Source organism: Rhea americana, unplaced genomic scaffold, assembly GCF_003343005.1.
Source record: "Rhea americana isolate MKP2758 unplaced genomic scaffold, rheAme1 scaffold_44, whole genome shotgun sequence".
In the NCBI taxonomy this organism is placed as follows: Eukaryota; Metazoa; Chordata; class Aves; order Rheiformes; family Rheidae; genus Rhea; species Rhea americana.
In genome coordinates this window covers 4,680,533-4,704,076 of record NW_028186579.1, presented here as the reverse complement: position 1 = coordinate 4,704,076, position 23,544 = coordinate 4,680,533, and the positions used below count along the sequence as shown (strand labels likewise).

The 23,544-nt window shown below is 38.5% G+C and overlaps 1 protein-coding gene across 1 annotated transcript in view; it reads right to left on the bottom strand.

The window, feature by feature from the left end:
* PRKCE (protein kinase C epsilon) overlaps positions 1-23,544 on the bottom strand; it is a 295,541-nt gene that overhangs the window by 40,377 nt on the left and 231,620 nt on the right. The window contains exon 11 of the mRNA XM_085315873.1: positions 13,375-13,529. Within this exon, the coding sequence (XP_085171999.1) occupies positions 13,375-13,529 (155 nt within the window). The remainder of the gene's footprint in view (positions 1-13,374; positions 13,530-23,544) is intronic.

The following is a 23,544-nucleotide window of genomic DNA, read 5'->3' as shown; positions in this document are numbered from 1 at the left end:
ATAACAATAYCACTATTATTTTAGTATGATAAAAGCACATCAGTGTAGACAGGTTTTCACTCAGTCACAATACTGGGCCAAAAACTTCCCTCAATTGCAAGCTTATTGCTTCCATAATGCTGCCTATTAAAATTGAAATTAAGTTTTGAAATGACTGTTAAAAATAAATCAAAGCTGCGACATCATAAATTAATTTAATCCAATCCATTAATGTCATCCTACCATCACCCTAAGTACAGACACATAATACATAGCTGCTATATAGCATCCCTGTGTGATGCTCCAACAATATTTTACTTTAGAGTAAACCCTCACATTTTTCGACAAGTTCCAATTGACATTCTTTTACTTGCTAATGTAACACAAATTTTGATTCCCTCCTAGCCAGTGACTAGTTCCAACTATATCATTGACTCAGTAAAGAAGAGAAAAGCGTGCTACTTGGTTTTCCCAGCAGGTACTTAGAAAACCCTCTGCTTTGGTGCAGTTCTGCTATGGACTAGAGAGTGTCAGCCTGCCTAACAGTAGAGATAAGACTGAAAGCCAACTCATCATACAACTACGACATTTTGAATATATGATCTATTGAACAGAAATGCTACAGTAGAGGCTACTCAGTGCTAGCAGCTGATACCCAAAGCTTGCCTTAAGCCTTGTCCTCCCACTCTCTTATTTTAAAAGCTTCAAAACTTTAGAAGTGTTTSTTTTTTCAATTCTGATAAGGTTGTCTCTCTAAAAAAAAAAGCCCTAACAAGGCTTACATAAATGCTCATTTTCCAGTTAAAAAACCTTCTGTGCTGCTCACGGCACCAGACCTCAACGTACTCAAAGAAGAGAACACTCAGTGAAGACAAAGAACTCCTAGAATATTATAATCTACTTGCAAATGGTAACACAAATCTTTTGCTTCTTTAACAATGTTTATTTTGTGCTTGCAGCAAGAACAGACAGAACTACCATTGGATTTAGAGAAAAAGTGAAAATCTAGTGATGTTAGGAGCTGACTTATAGCTTGAATTGATTTTCATTTTCTTTCTTTTTTTTTCTTTTTATTATCAAAACTCTCTATAGATGTTTAAAGAAGATGTTTCCAAGAAAATCATCTTGGTTTGGCAATCACAACACAGGGCATAGAATAAAATGGCCAAACTCAGGTAATCAGAAACATGTCCTGGAAGCAAGCCATTAACGTGCCAGCAYGAACCGGCATTCAGTGCCTTTTTTATAATAGCCAAGGCCCTTTGCAACTTCGTAATACACAGACAGCGTAAAGGAAAAGGGTTGCTGAAGGTTTTTGCATATAATCTTTCCTTTTATAAAAAGAAACAAATCTATCACAATTCTCTTCCCTATGCTCCCAAGGGTCTCCTTAGCAAGGCACAAATACACCTCCTAGAAGTAAGCAGACTCCTGTTAAAGCTCCATATCACGTTTCCATGGAGAAGAATGCTTTCTTGTCAAAAGAAAAAAACAAAAAGACGCTGCAGTGAACTTTTGTACACATACTGATTTTTCCAGCCTCGCTTTGGTCTCAGTTCAGCCTCTTGGGTCTTTTTATGGAGAGCCATTCCACAGAGCAGTGCATGCAATATTACGCAGAATGGATTAAATAATTTATATAGCATAAATAAAATAATGTAACTCAGCAGGAATGCTGCTCCCAACAAAATGTTTACTTATATGGAATCACTAGAGGAAAGATTTTAATAATTTCTGCTCCTATTCTGATTTCAGTAGCATAGTTCACATGCCTGGTGTCTTTTTACACAACCACGGGATCTGAACTGGCAAAGGATATTCACGCTCTTAATTTAAAAACTTATCTAACCCTGCTGAATTTAAGAAGGATCAAAACACCAGCATTCAACAGAAGTTTAACAGTTTCCTGCAGAAATTCTTGTAAAAACATTGAGTTAAATCTTTTTGGTTTTTAATCTCTAAATGAATTCTGCTACACAGATACATGTGTCTGTTTCAAAATTCTGTATAGTTAACAATTTTCAATTTGGCAGAGAATTATTATAGTGGAGGGATTCTGGCAAAATCAAGAAGAATCTTTGTTATTTATGTGTATTGTAAGAAGAAGYCTGAGAGAATATTAGTTGCCACCCTCTTTTATGTTGAACTCTATAGAAAACAAAACTCTACTGCTGCTTCCAGATGGAGGTCAGAGAAGCCTGTGCTTTGCTCTGACAGTTCTAACACCGAACCCCGCTTCCAGCTGTAGTTAAAAAGGGGTTACACATGTTACCACGAAGCAGCTATAGTTTACAGGACAGACTTCTAAAGCTACAGTTGTGTAGAGAAATCAAATTATATTTCCCCCCAGCCTATGAAAATCTGTTTTACAAACATTTTTAAAGAGTATCTTCCCATGCAGTAAGCTTCAGTTCCAGCGTTGTTTTGAACGTAGCCCCTGGAGCCCCCCATCTCCTGCAGAAACATTACAGGACCCTCCTTGGCTGTAGCACCAACACAACAATACCATCATTTCAAATACACTCATACAAACGCCCTGCTATTTTTAATTAATATGAATGCAATGGAAAGATGACTCAAGTGTGTTAATCACACGACAAACAGCACATCAAGACTTAGGGAATTTACAGGTCATTCACCTTCACCAACACCAAGAATAGCAAGAGTGCTCTACCAATTTACTGTCACTTGTAAAGACTGAGAGGCTAATCTCAGCAAGATTACAATGCAAACAAAATGAGATGATCCTGAACAATTTCTTCAACATTAAAAAAAAATGAATTTGAGCCTGAGGAATTATTTTCAAAACTTCTCTGCCTCGCCTGCAGTATAATACTTCAGAGACCTGCTAACCAGACTCTACACTCTCAAGATCAGAAATTATCCTACAAAACTCCCCAATAGTTACGTGGGCAATACTAGCAAGAAACATAATAACACAGTTTACAGAAGAACTATTTTACATAAAATTTCACTAAATTATAATGTTCAACAAGGTCTCTTTGCATTCTTCTTAAGTCTTAAACTGAGTACACTGAGTACAATTTAATTTCACTGTAAAAGTGCTTTGCTCAGCACATATCAGAAAGTTTTTACTGTAAATAAGAATCATGATTTTCAAAGAATCAGWCTTTCATACATAAGACAGCAGCCTCTACACCTCCACGTCAATCTCTAATCACATTCATCATATAATTTTATTACGTATTATCACATCCTGCACTCCAAATATAAATGCATAAACAAATGAATCTCTGAGAAAAACAATTAAAACACATTAAAAACAAAATGGGAGAGAAGTTGCAGAAGTTGTGCCATATCTCAAAGACACGTATATGATATATTAAACTCAGTGTTGYCCAGCCCTGAAACAAATGTGAATAYTAGTTTACAGTCTCTGAAGCAAATCTGTAATACTGTGTTAAAAGTTGACTCTATAATAAATGAAATACTAAGGGGGACAACRRCATGATTCTCAGCCTTGTATTCAGAGCTTTSAGTGTCTCCACTAGTGATGATCCAGTTCAACCTGCCCACTTTGCCCCAGGCATGGTTCGTTCCACCTTCTCTCATAGCCAATGTTAGCATCCCTGCAATTTGGCTAACATAACTGTTTGACTGCTTTTAAAATTGATTCTATGAAATAAGAGATGTTAAAAAATAAAACACATTTTCCATTGCAGGATTTTGGGTTTTTTAGATCAAATCTCTCTCAGATTGGGCTGATATAGACAATTATCTTGGCCTAACTGCAAAGACCTGTGGCTGAGCCAGAGGGAAGCAAGCTGTAGTGGTAAAGATTTGTACCACGTTCATCACTGACATATCTGTGTCTTTTTAAGATCTACCACACTAGTATCAGCTAATTTGTTGTAATTATCATCACTACATAGAGAATTGCATGTAGTTTCCAGGACACCATTTCAAACTTCTTCAAACTCTTCTGCTCATGGATGGAATGATTTCAACTCAGTCTGCAGATGTTTCAGACTCCTTAGCTAAATCTTCTTCTGCTCAGGTCACTGACAGAAAACGAGGAACAGTTTCTCCTGCTGTGTGTTCAAGTGTGTCACTATGCTCTTGTAGAGGCTGACAAAAGGTCCCCTCATTTTTCCTTAGTGAAACTTCAAAGGTTGAAAGTAGAATCAGCCTAAAGAATAGCGTTGCYGAAAGGGATTCTCTCGTCTTGACTCTCAGCATTTCTCCCTCATCATCTGTGGAAACCATCASAGAGGCAGCTTCCACCAGACTGCCAAAGACTGCCTTCAACCTTGCACCAAGGGTGTACTGCAGAGTGAAGGTCCACTTCCCCAGTTTACAGTCCAAGGATCCTTTTACTCTATCAGGTATTTAAAGGTTCTCATGTAAATGAGAATGAGGGCCTCATTATAATAATATCTATGTAGCATAATAAACTGCATCGCCCCCTTTGGAGTTATCACAAATTTTCAGCTAATGAACTTCCACACATTTGGTACATCATTTTATGTCCTCAGCATACAGTACCATAAATGCTTGCTGTCCTCCTCCTGGTGGTTAAGTTTAGGCAAATATGTACTCAGGCAGTTTCTTAAGTGCGTATTATTTTTGTTCTACAAGTACTCCTTCAGAGCTGTTTCAGATTTATTGATGTTTGGAACCTTTTAAATATCCATTACCCACTTAATTGACCATAGCAATTCCATCTGACTCATTATTTATGTTTGTTAGAATATATTTAGGCATTTTTTTTTAAATGGGTGCTAATAGGCGTAGGATCTCCCTTGGAAACTGTATAATAAATCAAGTAAATACCCRCTGAGTGCTGTAATGTTTATTTGTTTCTACTTAATTTTATCCTTAATATTCCACACTCCGAACACATGAAGTTCTYCAATTTAGGTTATTAGTGGTCTGGTTTTCTTTCTTTCTTTCTTTCTTTTTCTTTTTTTTTAGGATATTACTTCTGTATTATGTAGGCTCCAGACATGTTCCAGAATTGCTCTTTCAGTTTTATATCCAGGTATAAAACCTGTACCAGTCACTAAATTAGCTATCTATCTGTCAAAGCTACCCCATCTTTTCCCTCCCCTCTGGGGGGACTGCAATCAYAGGTGCTAATACTGAAATACTTGGCCAGGAATATTTTTAGAACTGCCACTGTCAGAACAAATGAACACATTCTTTATCAATGTTTATGTATATGTCTTTGACATACTTTCAAGAACTGTATTTTCTGAGAGTTGTGCACATTAGCAAGTGTCAATCCAATTCTGGAGGAAAAAGTATACTTAYGTACATATTGGTATTATTCCCCCCAAACACTTTTTTTTCCTCTCTCTCTCCTGTTATTGCAAAACTGGAAATAAATTCTCATAGCAGTGGGCAAGGAGTGGACATGAGTCTGACCTGTACCCTGAAGCAAGAATTGCCGCTCAGGCTTCCCCTCATATGCTGCATATTACTGTGGGAATTTCTTTGAAATCAGATCATTATACTGCCAACGTAAGCAGTCAACGTATTTTTAAATTAGTGGAGTTTCAAGCTCTGTGGTTAATTTCTACATTTGTTTAGCTAAGTTTTGCTTTATTTTCCCCTTCATTTAAAGGCCTCCTCAGCAATTTAATGAAAAATCTATGTGAAAATTTAACCATCATACTTTCACTCAAATACATTATTAACCATTATCTCAAGGATGAGCTCAAAGCTTCTAAATAAAGGTGAGGGAGGCAAAATTCAGGTTGGCAGTGGCAGCAGAGTGGCTCGCCCACTGCAATCCTCCCCGAGCGTATCCCAGCGCAGAAACGGCACAGGCGGTCGGGGGATCTCAGCAAAAGCCAGCCTCGGCCTCACCGCCCTTCACCCTGAACTCGGCTCCTCGTCTGCCTCCCCTGCGCGTTTTGCCGGCGCTGGGAATGTGCTCAGTGCTGCTGAGACAAGGTAGGTCCACATGGCACCGCAGGAGCACAAGCAGCTCTCGGGACCCTTCACTGCTCGTCCCCGTCCCTTCCGCAGGAGCGACACCTGAGCTGGGCACTCTGCCCTGCAGCTCCGGGGCCGGGCACAGCAGGTACGTCCGGGCCGTGGGCACTTCTTCTCRCAGCCAGGAGCTCCTGCTCTTGGCCACTGCCTGGCAGGAGCAATCTAAGACCCCTACCGAGCCAGTGCGGCTTGGGTACCAAGCCTTAACTAAAACTGTGACATCAAGCTCCATCACTAAGGACATATTTCTGTCAAAGCCTGCTACTCTTGGCAGCTGCTTCTTTGGACTCCGTGAAACACTGGCAGTGGTGGACAGGGTGAGCATTAAGCCTGAATACAAGAGGGCAACTAATTCTTTCGTGTTCTGGCTTCGTTACCTCTCAACCTTTCAGTTTGCTTGCAGCGTAGCCACCTGCTCCAATTTGTTCCACTTTCCAATTCCCCCAGTTAGAYGGCATCTAGTCTACCTGAGGTTGTTCTGACGTAACTCTTGCACTGTTTATTCTGGTAGCAGTAAAGACTTTGATGCACTCCCCAAAACGTTAGGYTTCTTACTTTCTCTGTTTTAGCTCACTAGGCCATTTTAGCTAACCTCTCCTCCCAAAGAACATCATTATTTCTGTTTTCTTACACTTGAGTAAAAGTWGTCAGCTCCATTTTTAAAGTTTTCAAAAGTTTAAATGATAACTCTGTTAAGTTAGCTTTCAGATTTCTTAAGTTCTCATTTTCCATAGTCTTTTGCAAAGGTAAGCAAAATAGCATATGTTATTACAGTTTTTAATAACTGTGCTTTCTATAACATAACACTTTTCTGTTTCAAAATAAAAAAAAATCAATTTGAGCAGTCATACCAAGGGCCCCACATCAGGTAGGATGCTGCACGTTCAACGTGCACGAATAGTCTCACGCAATCAAACTCAGCCTACGAGCACAGGAGTGATCTGCATGCAGAGATGTTTGCTGGAGCACTAAGCGATAGGCCTGTTACAACAAGGAGGGAGAAAGGGCAGGGGAAAGGGGGAGAAAACAGAGTAAATGTAAACCCGGAGCCAAAAGTAGCCAGGTTCTGACCAAAAGATGGGAGAAGTGGTATCCAAATGTCTTCAGCAGCGTAGCAACCAAATTTTCTTTACAAGTTTGCTTAGTATCTTTAATCTCACTGTTTTACAAACACTAAATACAGAGTTGCTTACATTATTTTGATCTAACATTTTGCAGTACTCTCCAGCTTCTCTGCTGCATCTCAAGAGCGTGGCAAAACTTTGCGAAATGCCTGCCACCTTAGAACCACGACTACAGTGCCTTTTCCTCTATTACTGTGAAACTACGGCAGATGTGTTCAACAGCAAGGGAAGGGGCAAAGCCTCACCCTGAACACGACATAGTGTCAACAACCCTACAACCGAGTTACAGAAATATTTTCCGTTGCTTGAAAACAAACATGGCAGAAGGGCACAGCAAAATTCAGTCCTAACTTTGCTAGTTCACAGCAGAATTATATTTAGGAAACACTTCCAGAGTTTTAAACCAACGYAAAACAAAATGTATTTTTTTTTCCTTCCTTTAGAAAATTGTTTGAGGAATGTGACTTTGGAACTGGTGCGCATGTTTCTGTCGAAATAAAGCTACATCTCAGAATTTTAGGAAAAACTACAAGGATTGTCTTACTTCAATAAATTTCAATATTAAATATGCCATAATTCTAGTGGATTTTTGTTTTGCGTATGCTTCTCTCACTTAAAATCTTATCAAATGCAGAAAGGTAACACACATTTTTCCTGTTATAAAAGCACAAACATCCATCAACCTAAAATCACTGACATCCATCCAGAAACAAATATAAATAAATTTTATAATGTTTTGCTGCTGTTATCTGTTAAGAAGGGCTGTCGCCGTTTCTACAGAGCATACCGGAACGTGGCTGCCCTCGCAGGAATGTAAACTTGGCACTAACCCTGGCAGATTCCCACTCCCTGCCCTCTCTCATTTAACATTAACTCACTCCTATACTGTTATCAGAAGGTAAAGGTCATAGCTTTATTTACACAATACAGCATTATACAAACGGTCATTAAACAAGAAAACCTTGCACCAAATAAACACKAACCAAAAAAACAATGCTGACCTTGCTACCAGGAACAAGCCCTGGAAGTAACTTGTCACTCCCCAAACGAGGGCAATGTTGCCTCTCTGTTCTTCGAAACACTAGCTGCCCACTGCTGCGCCTCTGCACACCCAACTCCTACACAAAAGCCAACTACGRACTTTCTTACGCTCCAAAACCAGGAGAAATTTAGAAAGCATTTGCCTGTTGGCAAGACCACTTGGTTCATATCCTATTCCCACAGTCTTTACTCATCCTTCCACAGCTGGAAATCTTGTCAAAGGCTCTCGTATACAGCAGCGGCTTCGAGCACAATACATAAGCTGGGCAGATGGCAGGGTGGCCTCCCTCGGTCAGGCTGCCAGAAGCCTGGGAACCAGCCCTTCTTCCTGCTTCACATCTCCCTCGGCCCGGCTCCTCTCCACCCCAGCCCGCTGCCTTTTCCTGCGGGGAACACATCCTGCTTATTTATGTGTTTCTTGACTGCTGGCCTGCCTAGATCCACGACGAGAAAGTGCAAAGAGGGCAGAAGGCCACCAAATAAAGTCCGGTCAGAGCTCGCACTCAGCTCCAGAAATCAGACAGCATAGAGCAGAGCACGCGTGTGCCCCTGGGCACAAACTGGCCAGGAGCAGTAGGTAGGCGGCATCATGCCAGCAGCAGTCCCTGGACGCACGGGGACTCGGACACACCTGCAGCACCACAAGTCACTCCCGGCTTCCTGCTTTTACTGAAGGTGATGGAAATAGTTTGTTGCTCACCTGAGCCAGAAGCAAACTGCAGCAGCAGATTCTTGCAATGGGCAATTTATGCGGGGAAAGGGTAGAGCCCAGGATATCCCCACACTTCAGTCTGAATATGCTACGTAAAGGTACAAGGTCTATCTTAACCTCCTCCATGAGTCATAGTTCAAGAAGCAATTCAACCCTTAATGGTTYAGATTTGCCGTAAGATGATCTTTACATAGTTAAAAAACCTGAAACAAATGTGCTCCCTGCCTAAGTCCCTCTGAGTTTTAGTTCTGTATTTCAAAAAGCCCCCCAAAAAAGGGGGGGGGGGCGAGTATGGCATGTGTTTCAATCATTTTATTTGGCTGCTACCATTCAGAAATAACCCAGGGAGGTAACTTGGGAGAATGATGACTTTTAACATGCTAACCACTGACCATGCAACATTTTCATCAGTGTAAATATAACTCCTCATTACTCTGCCACGGGTGCACTGAATCATACACCACTAAAGTCAGACTTTCTAAATATTCTGCATTTCACAAAAAAACATGCTAATGAAAGTGTTCTTAATTTTATGTAGTTGTTCTTTCTGAAACACTGGTGTGGTTTGCCCTGAGAAATCGGACTGCATGAAAAACCGATCAGCCAAGGAAAGATTCAACTAGCATTCAGACAAATTGGTAGTGTACCTGCACCTGGAGGTACTCAAGGGCTGGCATCAGCATATTTATATTCACATTCTCCTCCACTCAGTGTTAATACAGCCTTCGTCACAGATAACATACTAATTACAAAGTGCACACAGCCTCAAAACTCTACAGTAAGTTACAGACTGAATCATTACTCCAGATCACTGAGGAAGATGATAGCCCAAGCAACAGATGAGGACTCCCCTGCGACCAGGTGCAGTACAACTTGAAGGCAACATCTTCTACGCAGATGTTAGATTCCAAACCAGAAGAATGAGCTAAGGCAAAGCAGGTGGCACGAATTTGCCAGTGATTTTTCACGTTTATTTAGCATTTCAGTAAGAATACTCTGTTTAATTACTTAAATGGTGCTGAAACATGGTAAAGCTCATTGCAATGAGCTTTGGCTCCTCAAGTCTTCACTGAAACAAGTTAMGTTGCTCACATGGTTGTTCTTTAAATCAAATACTAACTAGGGGCACAGGCATTTATTTTAATGAAGTGGTACCCTATTCTAATGCTGATGTCCTCAACTGGGGAAATAAGAAGTCTTTGTATGTATTTAAGGCCAGAACRGGCTACTTGTGCTCACCTTGTTTGAACTCCCACAATGAGAGCCAGAGCCACACACACACAAATACCTGCATTCAGCCCAACAACTCCAGGTTAAATGAGAACATGCTACCTTTACATATAACTGTGTAATGTGCACAGAAATATAAAAAATCAGTAAAGAGCAACGTATTGAACTGATGTTGACGTGTTTTGACACAAAAGTAACACAGACACTTAAAAATTCCATAGTGTAAATTATTCTAAAGTTTTTATATCAAGTAGGATAAATTTAGTAACAGTAGAACCTTTCCTTAYAAAAATGGTGAACTTAAATCTTTATTTCCAACATAAACTCTATGAACGACAGCAAGGTACACAATTCCAATGAACACACAGATAATTGGACGAGTCTGTGAGCTGCTGTTGTGCCAGTTGCAAAGATGTGCACTTAAAGAATAATTTCCATTGCCAAACAGGGAACTAGCATTCCCTTTGAACTTCAGGGGAAACGAGGATAAACTAGTTATTAAAAAAGATGATCATTCGGTATCATCATAGCACTTTCTAAAATCTAACCAACAAGCTAAAGCACTAGCCAAAGCTAGTTATTTACTTCCAAAAGTATAGCTATGTTTAGCTCCAAACAAATACTTCCACACACATGGCTGAAAAAAGATCAGAAGGCATAGCAGTTATTTTGAAACCTGCATTTCCATCAAACATCTTTGTTTATTTATATATTTCCACTTTCCTTGAAGTATTGCCCACACAAGCAGCATTTCCCACTTTGGAGAATAACCATTAATTTCACACCACAACACTTTTTCTAGAGATATAATTACTTGGAAGACAAGTATTCTTTATTAAAATACCTGAAGGTAGGATAGGTAGTTATGACTAGTAGTTATTCAAGAGCACAGGTTTTCTTTTCCTTTTTTCTTTTTCCTCTTTTCCTTTCCTTGCTTGGCAGCTAATACCAGCTTTTGGTGATGTACAGGAGTGACTCGATGCCAATGCATTTTTAATATTGCAATAAAAGATGCAGTGAGGTACTGAATAATCAGGCTGAAACTGTTCTGTGCAAGACAACTGTATTCTAATATACGTATTCTCCTAAGTCTTGGCACACTATGAATGAACTGTGACATATTCTTATGATTAATTTTTTGCCAGATAGTCTCTAATTTCTTCCTTCTCTTTGTATTTTATAAAGTAACTGGGATATACATGTTATGTATTGTTGAAACTCTCAGAATCCTCAGATGGGAAAATGAGCTATTCTTATGGATATAATCACATGCAGATCCACAAGCCTGTGCCAAAGTTGAGTAAGACCAGATGTGTTCCTAATGTTTTCTTCTTTCTTTTTTTTTCATCCTACAAACCATATTATTTCTCCTCTTTTGCCTCATCTGTTAATTCACCTAATATAACATGCCACTAATAAAGCCATGCCAGCATCGCCCTCTGAATCAACAGTTGAACATATCTTGCAGACTTTAAATTACAAAGCATTGCTCCATCATAATGATATTTCTCTTGGGATCAAACCATTCTGAGCACAGTAAAAAGTCCAAGATAGACTGCATGTGCACAAAGTCATTCAGTTCAGCTTGGAGCCAACACAAGCAGAAGCTACACATGAAAACAAGGCAAAACGGAGGAAGAGGCAAGAAAAGGGAATGTGTGTGAAAGGATGGGAGGTGGGAGGGAACAGCTAGAATGGATGCACACACATGGAGAGCAGGAGGAAGGTAATTTTACCAATGCAGATTTTCTGTGTGACTGGTTCACTGCGATCATTAAACTGACTGTTAATTACAATGTGTGTAAATACCACCTTTAGGAAATGGGAATTATCTCTGTGTTTTTACGGAAACAAATCCTCAAAATCCTTAACTTTTTAAAGCACCAAACTTGTCTGTGCCTTTATTATAGATTCTTTATGGAATTCTGAAGTTGCTACCTTCATCTACAGAGAAAGAGAAATAAATGTTATAAGGGTACCAAAATTTAGAAATATAGTTGGATCTTTGAAAACCAACCTATACAAAGATAGTGAAAAAAGTCAGTGTGCATCAAACACCATACCAGTGCCAAGAGAAGATGGAGATGAAGAGCCACAGCTAGCAAAAAAAGTTTTCTAAAGAAAACTGGATTTCTGACTAAAAGAATATTTTCACAGAGCTGTTATACTTAGAAGATACAATCTCCTGCTGTTCATGATGTCTCTGGAAAGGAAATTTATTCTGTGAGAGCTTTCACTCAGAATTCCTGTTGGTGGGAAAGCCAACAACTTCTGATGAAAGCTGCTGCCCAGTCCTGGTTACTAAAAATTATTTACTTAAAATTAATTGAAATTCTTTCAATTTCTAATACTCTCAAGAGCAGCATTAAAAATGAATCCATGGATTTGATAAATTCCACATCCTCTCTTGAAGCTATTACTTAAGAAATCTAAGACTGCTTGTCACCCCAAAATCAAAACTGATAACCTCAAAGAGGGCAAGAACATCAAATCTCAATCAAATTCATAGTATTCAGGGTTTTCGGTAAGACAGAACAGACCTACATCACAAAACTGACAAACTATTCTGCCTGTAAGAGCCTGAATTTATCCGAAGTAACAATGCACTGCTAAAAACAAGTAAAGAAGAGAGGAAGGGTGGCATCCCAAGATAAACAATAAACACATTGACAGCAGGGTGCAAATTTCCAAAGTGATCCTTTATTTTTAATAATAAGTGTTTACCCCTAAATACATTCTTCGCAGCGTAGCAAGAATATGAACATTTTTGTGTGTGCACATGTGCTCAAGACTAGAGATTCTAGGACTTTTTTTGCAAATAGATGAGGGGCACTTGCAAGCAAATCAAAACTGTCTGCACGGAGCCACTTCCTGCTGGTGACTAAGGCTTCGCTCAAACAGCTAAGAGGAAGGGGCACAAAGTAAAGCATTGCAAACTCCTATCCCGGCTCTATCAGACTGGAGACAACTAGGACAAACAAACTCAGGAAGTGGCAGGGAGTTAGAAAACGAGAGGAAATCTATGGCACAGAGAGGAAAGTGAAGAGATTGCGCGGATCTGCAGAGAGGTCACCTCTGGGTCATGCTGTGCCAAGCTTTTTCAAAAAACCTTTATTTGTACTATAATACAAAACTGGCACACACAGCTGGCGATTGCTACAGCGGCTATTCAGATGTTAACGTTCGGAATGATAAACAGCCAAAAAAGTTCCATGTAAGCAAATTGGAACAAACAACTAATCTAAATCTGGTTGCTAAGAGACAGAGGATTTCAGCCAACACCAGCCCTAAGCCTCAGGAATACTTTATTTTTGATCAAAAAAGTACCTGTAGATGACGCCGTGTTGATGAAGAAACATGAGTGCTGATGTGACCTCTGCTGCATAAAAGCGGGATCGAGGCTCGTCAAATTTGCGTGAGCGCTGGATTTGAAACATTAGGTCTCCTCCATTTACATATTCCATGACGAAAAAGAGGCGGTCCTGAAATTAATTAAAACAGTGCTATTTAGCTAATTTCTTTTAGTTGCACAAAGGACTGCTTGAAGCTACACTTTAGGCGACAGCAGGATTTGCGTCAAGAAAGGGATGAAACAAATGCTACAGTTCTGGAAAAGGAAAAGCCGGCAACCAAAAAACCGAAACCTAAAGAGGTTGAGAGAAGAAAAAGGCAAAAATAGGAAAAAGGGAAGAGAATCAAAATGTAGTAATACGCAATAAACACACACATATACATCTATGAACCCACATATACACATGGAACTATAATCAATTTTATATAATAATGGAGATATTTACGTGATGCTATTTCTTTTAAATTTAGCCGTAACGATGAAGAGATAATGTCAATTCTGTTAACTGCTCAAGGCCTGCTGGACAAATTCCTGGCTCATTATTTCTTCTCTTATCTCTTATCAGCTTGTCTACAAAATATTTTCCCCAAATTATGTAAAATGAATCAGATCTGTTAAGCTATAGAAAACAATGTTGCCAATCCTAAATACTCACATATAGTTATTTGAATTGCATCAAACTCTCATAAGACACTGCAATGTAATTAGGTTATACAAGTATATATTGAGTTCTTTTTATTTAATTCTGATGCTTATGACTTCAAAGTTCACGTTTTCAAGCTGCTCTCCATGACAGAGGACTAGAAATAAATTTTGCTGCAAATAGTAACTGTTTGCAAGTAACCACTAGGTAACCACCCCATTTTGGTCTGTTTAAGGAAAAACAAAAAGCACTCAGTAGAACAGTGAGGCTTGAAAACAGTAATAAACTAAATGTGTGCTGGCTYTACACAGCAGGTAGGTCTGTAAGCATCAGACCTAGAAGAATGTCGCACAACATTGCAGTTTGGGTCTGGCTCACAGTATCTGGTGTGCAGGACTGTAGAAGAAAAGACAAGATGTGGCATTGCTTTGKATGAGCAAAAGCAGCAGAAGATGGCAGTTAATTAGCCTCCCACAAGTGAGTCCAAGCCTGCAGATTACACAGTTTATAGATAGGAGTCCAGAAATTCATGAATGTTTGCTGTTTCTCTTTAATCATCTACTCTAAGACTCAGATTCAAAGCATAGCATTTAAAAATATGCTTAACTTTAAGCATGTGCATTAATCCTGCTCATTAAGTGCCTAAATGCTATACTTATCAGAGATGTTTCCTGGAGGAGGCTAGAAGTGTTTCACTGACTTTTTACTCATTACAAAAAGCGGATGCAGAAAAAGAAAAAAATGCATGCCTTTCCCACCCTACTTGAGAAGCACAGAAACTGCCAGACTAGATCAAATTCAGGATCCAGGTGGACTAGCATTCTGGCACTGACCTCTGCAAAAAACACTAACAATACTGACATATAGCTGGTAAGGAAAAACTACCAAGAATAGCATCAAAGCTTCTGGCCCTATCACATACTCAGAAGAGTGCGGTTTTAGAGCCATGCTTTTGCTCTTTTTGCAACGCTCAATATTACTGATCTGAAACATYCAAAATCATGATGAGCTCTCTCAAAATTATTGTAGGGTTTAAATATCATCTTTGCTTGCTTTAAGCAAAAATACAGGCCCTTGTGTTGTCTCTCTGATTTCTCTCTGGAACCAATGAGAATTACAGCTTTGCTTTTAGAAGAAAATCTGATCGATCTCAGATGGTCTTACGATTTCAGAAGCTAGARCTTAAGGCTATCACCAAACACAGTCAGTTTTTCAATAAAGGAAATCACAAAACTTAGCTATTCTACCCACCAGTGTAGTATAAGAGACTCTACAGAAGATGCAGGCATTGCCCTCCGTTAGGCTCTTCATCCTGGCTATAGAGAGAGTGGCTCTGAATGAGTAGTTTYGGCACGACTGTTCTTCTGAAAAATGTTGCCATCTTTACTGTGCTTCAAATTAAAGATACAGTTCAGTTTTCCAAACATAAAAAAGGTTTGGACTGCAGGCCAGGGAATGTCTTTGATGCACATTTGCTAAGTTAACTTTTTCTAACACTTACTGAAGTTGAATCATCTTACATTTCCATTTTAACCTCTCCAAAGTCAACAGTTTGGATGTGAGTGGGCACCAACAGGAAAAGGAAGCATCAATTCACATACCTATGAGCAGCCATATTAATCCCCAACATTGCTATCCTTTCGCTGTGCCTTCATCACAAGTATAAAATGATGCTGACGCAAAGGGATTGTGCTACAGCTTAGAGCTGTGACCCCCAAGCTGTGGTACACTGTCTGCCACCGAGCTGGGAGCTCCTGCTCCCAACGGTGCTGCTACTCCCAAGGGGATACTACTGCTCTTCCAGCTGCTGGTGACGGCACGCAGAAGTAAGAAGGCTGCCTTACACAACTTTCTAGATGATGACCCTTATCTAATGTATCAGAATATTCATTTAATCACTTTTACATTAAATACTTCCATGTTTGATCCCAACAGAACGAGTGCTTTTTGTGGCATCCACCAAACACATAATTGCCAGTTCTAAATATCAGAAATTGCGTTCTGCTCAAACTCCAGCTTCTTTTGTTTTGGTTTAGTTCTTTTTAGGACATTTCCAGGTTAGCCAACTGAAAATTAATCTAGATTGTTTAGCAAAATATCATGCCATTAGAGAGTCTGAACAAAAGATTTAGCAGCAGCTTGGTTCCCGGAGCAGGACRGTGCTAAGTCTCTTATCCACTTTCATATCTTTCTTACTATGCACACCCCATCCTCAACAGGAAGGAGTATTTCTGTCATTCTGTTGATCATCTCTCCAMACGTACAGATATTGAAACTTGAATTAACAACCCTGAGACTGAAATTGCTCTGCTGTTGCATTTTTCTGCTATACAACAGTATTTCAAGTTACTTTTCTAGCTTTCCTGGGTGAACATTTCAGTTTCCTAATCAGAATTCACAGCAAAAAATTACCCTAAAAGCTCTGCTCTTGGCTCTGCTTATCATGAATTTAGCAGAGGACTGATTTTTTAGAGGAGAAGAATAATAATTCTCAAGCACTAACACAGCATAGGCAGTGAGATGCGCAACATGCACAGCAGGTAAGCGTTTCAGCGTCAGAAGGTAYAATCTCTTTGGATGAAATATACCCTGTTTCTATAAAAATTACTGTTCTAAAACCACTGTCTAGTCTTTTGTTGGTCAGGACAATGACATGATCAGTTGGAACTAGACACAAATTTAAAAGAAAAGAGGATGTAAGAGAGAGTATATTTTATCTATACCACCTGGGACTGGTAAATCCATTTTTCTTCTGATTCTCATGACTTCAGTAACAGAGAAAAGTTTTGATTTTTTTTGCTACTTAATCCTTTCTCCCCATACTTTTCATTAAAATTTAACAATCAAAATACAGGTTCCTAATACTATGAATATATATTTTCTCTTACAGTATGAACACACACACAATTCCCCAACAAGACCTTTGCGACTTCAATAGGAACAGGATTTCATYCTCAAACAGCAATTGTGAAGCAACTGATTCATGCCTGCTAATGTATATCTTACTATATGTATTTTCAGGATATATTCAAACATTAGAAGAATACAGAATTAATGCCCTAAAAATTGTATGTTATTAAGGGACAATATAGTGTTTATTCAGCTAAAAATGAGATACAAGGTATGACTTTATCATTGATTGTGTTCCAAGAGAAAACTCAATGGGTTTGGTTTGGATTGGATTATTTTTGGACTGGGTGTTCATAACATTTGAGAACTTGAGAAGTATGTTTTGATGAATCAAATAAGTGTAAAGCAGTCCTGGGAACTCTTTAATTACATAAACTGAAATAAAAAGGAAAGATCACAAACAAAGGCATTATAGATTAATCCTGTCTTGGCATCTGTGAAGCAAAGAAAGTATTGTAGTAAAGTAAGTCAATATGTTTTCTGAAGTAATTGGATTCTTTATAGGGTTTATTTACTCCCTTAATCATACCTGCTTTTCCTTGAATTTCTCAAAAGGTATGGTTGAATGAGAATAATTAAAATAATAAATGGAAAGAAAAACAGAACAGAGAGTATGGGTAGGAGATTTTAAAATTGAAGAGGATATGGAGTAAATATGGAAGTCAAGACAAAAGAAAAGTTCAACTTCACTCTGTATTTCCATACTATTTTCTGACTTTGACTTTAACTAGTATATTGGAATGGATAGCTGCCTGTCTTAAACCTCTGTTTTCCAATCTCATCTCTTGCCTTTCTTAATTAAGATACTCTACTRAACACTTTATGTTGTCTTCAAAAAACTGGATTCCAAAAGCACCCTTTCTTCTAGTTTCTGTCCCTATCACTATCTGGAAAAGAAGTATACCTGTCACTTTTAAACTAGAAACCTAGTTTCATCTTCCCTCTTACTCTGCTCCTTTAATTGTGACCAAATYTTGGTTTTCATCCTCCTTGATACTTGAAATAAACTTTCAGCTTTATATCAAATGCTTCCAACAAAGCCTTTACCCTTCGTTATGATTATTACCATTGCCTTCTCTCTTCAAAACCACTTCCTCCAATTTTTGGTTTTATTTATATATGTTTTGTTATAGGCTAACATAAGCCTATACGTTTTATTAACATAAGCTTATATATATAAGCTAAAACATAGCCTTACGTTTTGTTAACATAAGCCGATATGGAGTATTCCATCCTCCTCCTTATATTTCCTTGGTTTTAGATTTTATGAGTTTTAATGGATAGAGCTTCTACCTTTTATTTCTTTCATAATAGAGTCTTGAACTGGGAAAAGTGGAGCGAATTCCAAAAATATTAATAGTAATAAACTTTTAGGACATAACAGAATCAATCGAGTTTCTTACTGTGGAGGTGTGATTAATGACCAAGAACTTCCTACTAGTAAGACCAGATAATCTTGCCAATCAGTTTTGATTTAACAGATGACCCTATGCATCACTGTCTCTCAGTTGTTTAGATGTGGAATGATACCATTGTTGAGGAACAAGCTTCCATGTAAACCCCATACGAAAGCTTAGACGGGGGAATGACTTTGATGTATTGTTTACATTAATTACTGTGCAGCCCTTTAAAGATTYTTCTAGTTGTTATCACTCATTAATCTGCCCATCCTTTGTTTGTTTTCCAATTAAAATCTCACTAACATTAGATTGCAGCTTGAAGACAATGCATTAACAGACACGAGGCTGGGTGCAATTACACTGGCAATCCGAAGAGTACAACCTTTTTATATTCTCTCAAATCAGTTCTATAAGCTGGGAGACCCAGTATGCAGCTCAGCACATTACTGAACCTCATTACTGAAATTTTACAAAACAAAAGTAAATCCTGCAATCTGTCTCCCACTTTTAAATCTGACATGTGCATCTAYGCTCTGGAGACAGGGAAGTGAATCTTTTCACTGCTAGTTTTTGTTTCTCAGATCTACCCTCACAACACACTAAAGTAGAGAATTCAGGAAAGGCTTCAAACATTCAATCCTCAAGCAAAATTCACAATTGATAAGACTTATCAGCCTGATCCAACTAGCATTTTTTCCTTCTTTTATGTTTCTCATACAATTGGGTGTGAATAAATTCTTCCTGATTCTCATTAGTTCCCTTAACTGAGGGCTAAGTTCTTTGTGTTAATAGACTTTTTTTCYCCCAAACAATTTCAAAAAGTCATATTTGAATTAGATTTCTCCAGAGGTTACTAAAAATATTATGGAAACTAAAACGTGTATTAAATACAGGCAAATTTAAATCTGAAATATTGCCTATTGTAGTAGCCACATAATGGAACAAGCTTTGTTACTAAACATTTTACAAAAAAAAGTCAAAGTTATAACTTTTATTGCACAAGAAGTCASATAAATACATCACTACCTTGGTATGCTGTGTAAGATGATATTTTATTCATATTGTGCATGTATGAAATTCTTTTCTAACTAGTACAAAACTGTGATTACTTAACTCTATTTAAACAGGATGCTCAAACAGTTTGTTTAAAATTACCTAAAACTGCAGCAACTATTCCACCCCTTAGAACTTGAATAAACATTTCCTGTTTCTGATGGAAATTGTACAGGCATGCTGTACACAAGACTAAACGAAGAATAACCAGAATTGTAAATTCACCTTTCACAATCCCAGTATTGGGGAGGACAAATATAAAAACAAAAGAAATGCTAGATACAAGATTATACCAAATAACAAAAAGCCCTCTACTGTTCATTTGATTCCTTTTTGAAGTTTATAGTAATACTCTTCAACAAGAAACTATGATAGGGTATCTCTCTCTGATTTCAGTGTTTATACTCAAGGCTAATTGTGATGTTTTTTCCTGTTTTGTAGCAATGTTTTCATGGAGTTCAAAATAAAATGAGAACAATTTCTGTGAATCCCACATTTCTTGGAATAAATGCCCTGTACATAGGAAATGCTATTTTAAACTTCACAAGGACTGTAAATTTGGAATATTTTCATCTTCCACTTAAAAAAAAYATATATGCATGCTTTCAAATGTTGTATTTAAGGTATTTTCTATCAACCCGACACTTCATATTTCTCTCAAGTAGGCAAATATTCTTACTGCCAGGGGTTCATGGCTCGGTTTTTCTCAGCTTTGACCACTATTTAACTTTGAATCTGGCTTTCTGCCCTTGAAAGAATGGATGACCTCCAAGTTAAGATACTGACTTGAGGACCAGAGAATAAAATAGGATAACGGTGAGGTCATTTCGTGCACTTGCCACTGCTGACAGGCAGGATTAGTGGCACCTAAGCCTGCAGGAACTGTTTCAATGCTATGAGCCTCCCTCTCTTTGGGCACGGTCTGCCAGGAAATGGGAACCTGAACAGCCCTGCTCCATTTGCCCCACAAAGACCTAGAAGCAGAAGCAACAAGTCTCTGCAGGTCTGGCCTAATGGAGGGAAAGTGGGTTTGTGTGCACCACCTTGTAAGGGGGGCTTTGCTGTGCCAGAAATGCTCTGTTCCCCTCTCAGTCCCCTTGTCAGCAGCAGAAGCTAGCAGTGAGCAGTATTCCTTGAACTTCTGCATCAAATCCTGAAGTTAATCTGATTAGCTCTTAAAAACCATCACTGATAAAGGTTCTTAAACCTCCATTGGCAGTCAATTTCAGTACTCAAGAAAATACCATTAGAAACATTTCTCACTGCTGCAGATTAATTGCATCGCTGTTTGTGCTCACCTTAGTCATAATGTCAGTTCCTAGCTGGGCCACATGCTTTACATTACCTTCAGAGAATTACTTTGGTGTTTTGTACCTTGGCTTCTCAAGTATAAAATAGGTTAGTAATTTTTCTTGATTTTACAAAACTGCTTACATAGTAATTCCATTCCATTTGTGGAGAGCTCAGATATTATGTCAACTGAGGGGCTGTAGAATAAAAAACATTTTAAAATTCTTGAATATGGTCTCAGGGATAGCTGGCCCTCTGAGACGGTGAAGTAATTCTTCTCTAAAAACACTGCAAACACTTGCAAAAGCAAGAAAAAGCTGCAAACTGATTAGTTGCCAAAACAATGCTTTCAGAAGTAGTGCAGAGCATCTCATAACCTTTCTRCCACATTACCGTAAAAAGACTTGCATCACAACATTTACCAAACTGTAATGTGACTCGCTGGAATAAGGTTTTTAAGCAAGATGTTTGTTTGAGATCTCTGATCTTCATAAAGCAGACCTGGTATGTGGCTTTTGTCTTGGAAGATTTGTTGCCTCTCTGTGAAATACCAAATTGATATTAGAAGAGAATGCAGTTTTAGCAGGTTGTCCATGCCTCTAACGCATCCTGTACCACTGCTCAACAAGAAAGATATGGCCAGTGTACATACTATGATTGGATAAAMAAGTAGGATGGAGGTGGGCAACCTACTATGTACTAGCAGTAGGTCACAGAACTAGGGAAAATGCAACTTATAATTTAAAGCAAGAAATGTTGGCCTGGACCTTACAGACAGCACCTATTCTTYCCCCAAAATGTCAAGAGATGATTAGATTTTACCTGGACCGGCATTCAAGAAGGAAATCTGGCTTAATGTTTTTTTTTTTTTTCAAAGACAGATCCAGTAATAATCTAAAACTGCTCAAAATGAAGAGAAGACGTCTGGCCTAAACTTCAGGCAAGAATGATAACATTGTAAAGAATGAAAAAATGCACCATTGAGGTACCTTCTTAGTGTTAGTATTCTTATAAAATTTTAGTTGACTGTTTCAAGTATTTAAACAATTGCACATTACTGTGGCCAGCAAGACTGACTTTAAAATTGCAGTTGAAATGTACAGGTCCTCATCTGCATTGTAAGTTCTGGAGTATGATAAGCTATGGATATGAATAAAACTGGCATCCTGGAATTTGGAACTAACTAACAGACATACACATCAGAATAACTGATGGAGGTTAAGYCTCTTTCATGGAGCTTTTCCCTGTGTAAATTAAAAATTACAAATGCCTTACGTATTTATAATACAAACTTTCTACTATTTTTCCAGATGAGTAATCCTGTCTGAATACTATTTTGACTGGATCTACTTTGGATTGCATTATATAGTATAACAGGCTCATAATAGGTGAAGTAAAAAGAAAATATGCTTCAGAATTCATTAATCTTGTTTTAAAAAACACRAAGTTTAGACTAACTCAAAGTAGCACAGCAATATCAGGTAGAGAGCTTGTTCCCCAGACTTCCATGTTGTTACTTTGTCAGTGACAATATGAGGYAGGATTTAAGCTCTACTTAAGTTTCTTGAATAGACTAAAATTTCATAGTAAGTCTAAAATAGTCACATAARTATTTTCTTATTTTTATAGCTACTTCCTTTTTTCTAAACAAAGAAAACAAAATGAATTTTGCTCTTGTTCTTTTCTGTCAGTGATGAATACCAAGCTTTCTGCCTATATGAATGTTTTCTGTGACACCTGTAATGCTATATCTAATGTTCTGATGTAAAACCCACAGGGGTTAGTGGTGAGACTYGTTATGTGGTTTAGATCAGTGTTATATTTTTAATGCTGTAATATAAGAAATCTATTAGGCCAGGGCATGCAGTGAAGGTGCAGAACCAAGTATACACATTGTCATTTCATCAGCTTGATCCCCTATGGTTCAACATYAGAAATGAACAGAAAGCTTGGAGAAAATCTTTAACCCCAAATGCCAAATTAGTCTGGAGAGAAATATGTTCTGTGGTCTCTGGACTTTTCTGGGAGCTGATGCAGATCTCTCCATCTCTGCCCCAAGCTGCAGCGTGGGTCGTCGCGTGCCCCACAGGGAGCTCTGGGAGGAAGGGCTGCTCCTGCCCCCCATACGCCAAGGCAAGGKGCAGAGCAGGGACCCCCATCTCCCAGGTCTGCCGGACCGCACGCCAGCTCGCGCAATAAGCTTTTTGTGCCCTTCTTCCTACACAACAGAGAAACATAGCTGGAATCCTCTGCAGAAATGGCGTGTTTTGTAGTTCTAGTCACTTCAAAAGGGGTATCAAGTAGGAAAAGCTTTTCAGGCCATTTCCCTAATACCTTCATTTGATGACAGATAAGCTGYGAAAAGGGCCTTTTATGAAATTCTTTGATCTCATTTTCTTTCAGTGTTGTTTGGAAAAAAAGAACAGTTCTGGTGAGATAATTTTAAAGACCTCTTATTTAATGGCCTGATGCACATGGCAGAAAATTATATCAAGCCTGCAAAATGTCATTATGCAGAAAATGTTACAATGTGCAGGCAGCTATTAATATTTCTTTGTTCTGATTCTTATGTGAAAAATATAAACACTGACTTCCAGTTAYGACCATGTAGTTTTTGAAGGCACTTAAGAACAGAAAAATACCGACTTTTAACCTAATTACATTTTACTGAAGAGCTTAGATGAAGATGGTATGTATCTTAGGAGGCTCCTCAGCCCTTGGGCTCATTCTGGGATCGTTCTTGTCTTTCTAAGCCCTGTTTCATTATGCCACCTGGSGACCTAGGTTGTTTCTTTGGGTACACAGGGAAATACATCAGCTGGTACACACAACTAATGGAGAGCTCTGTG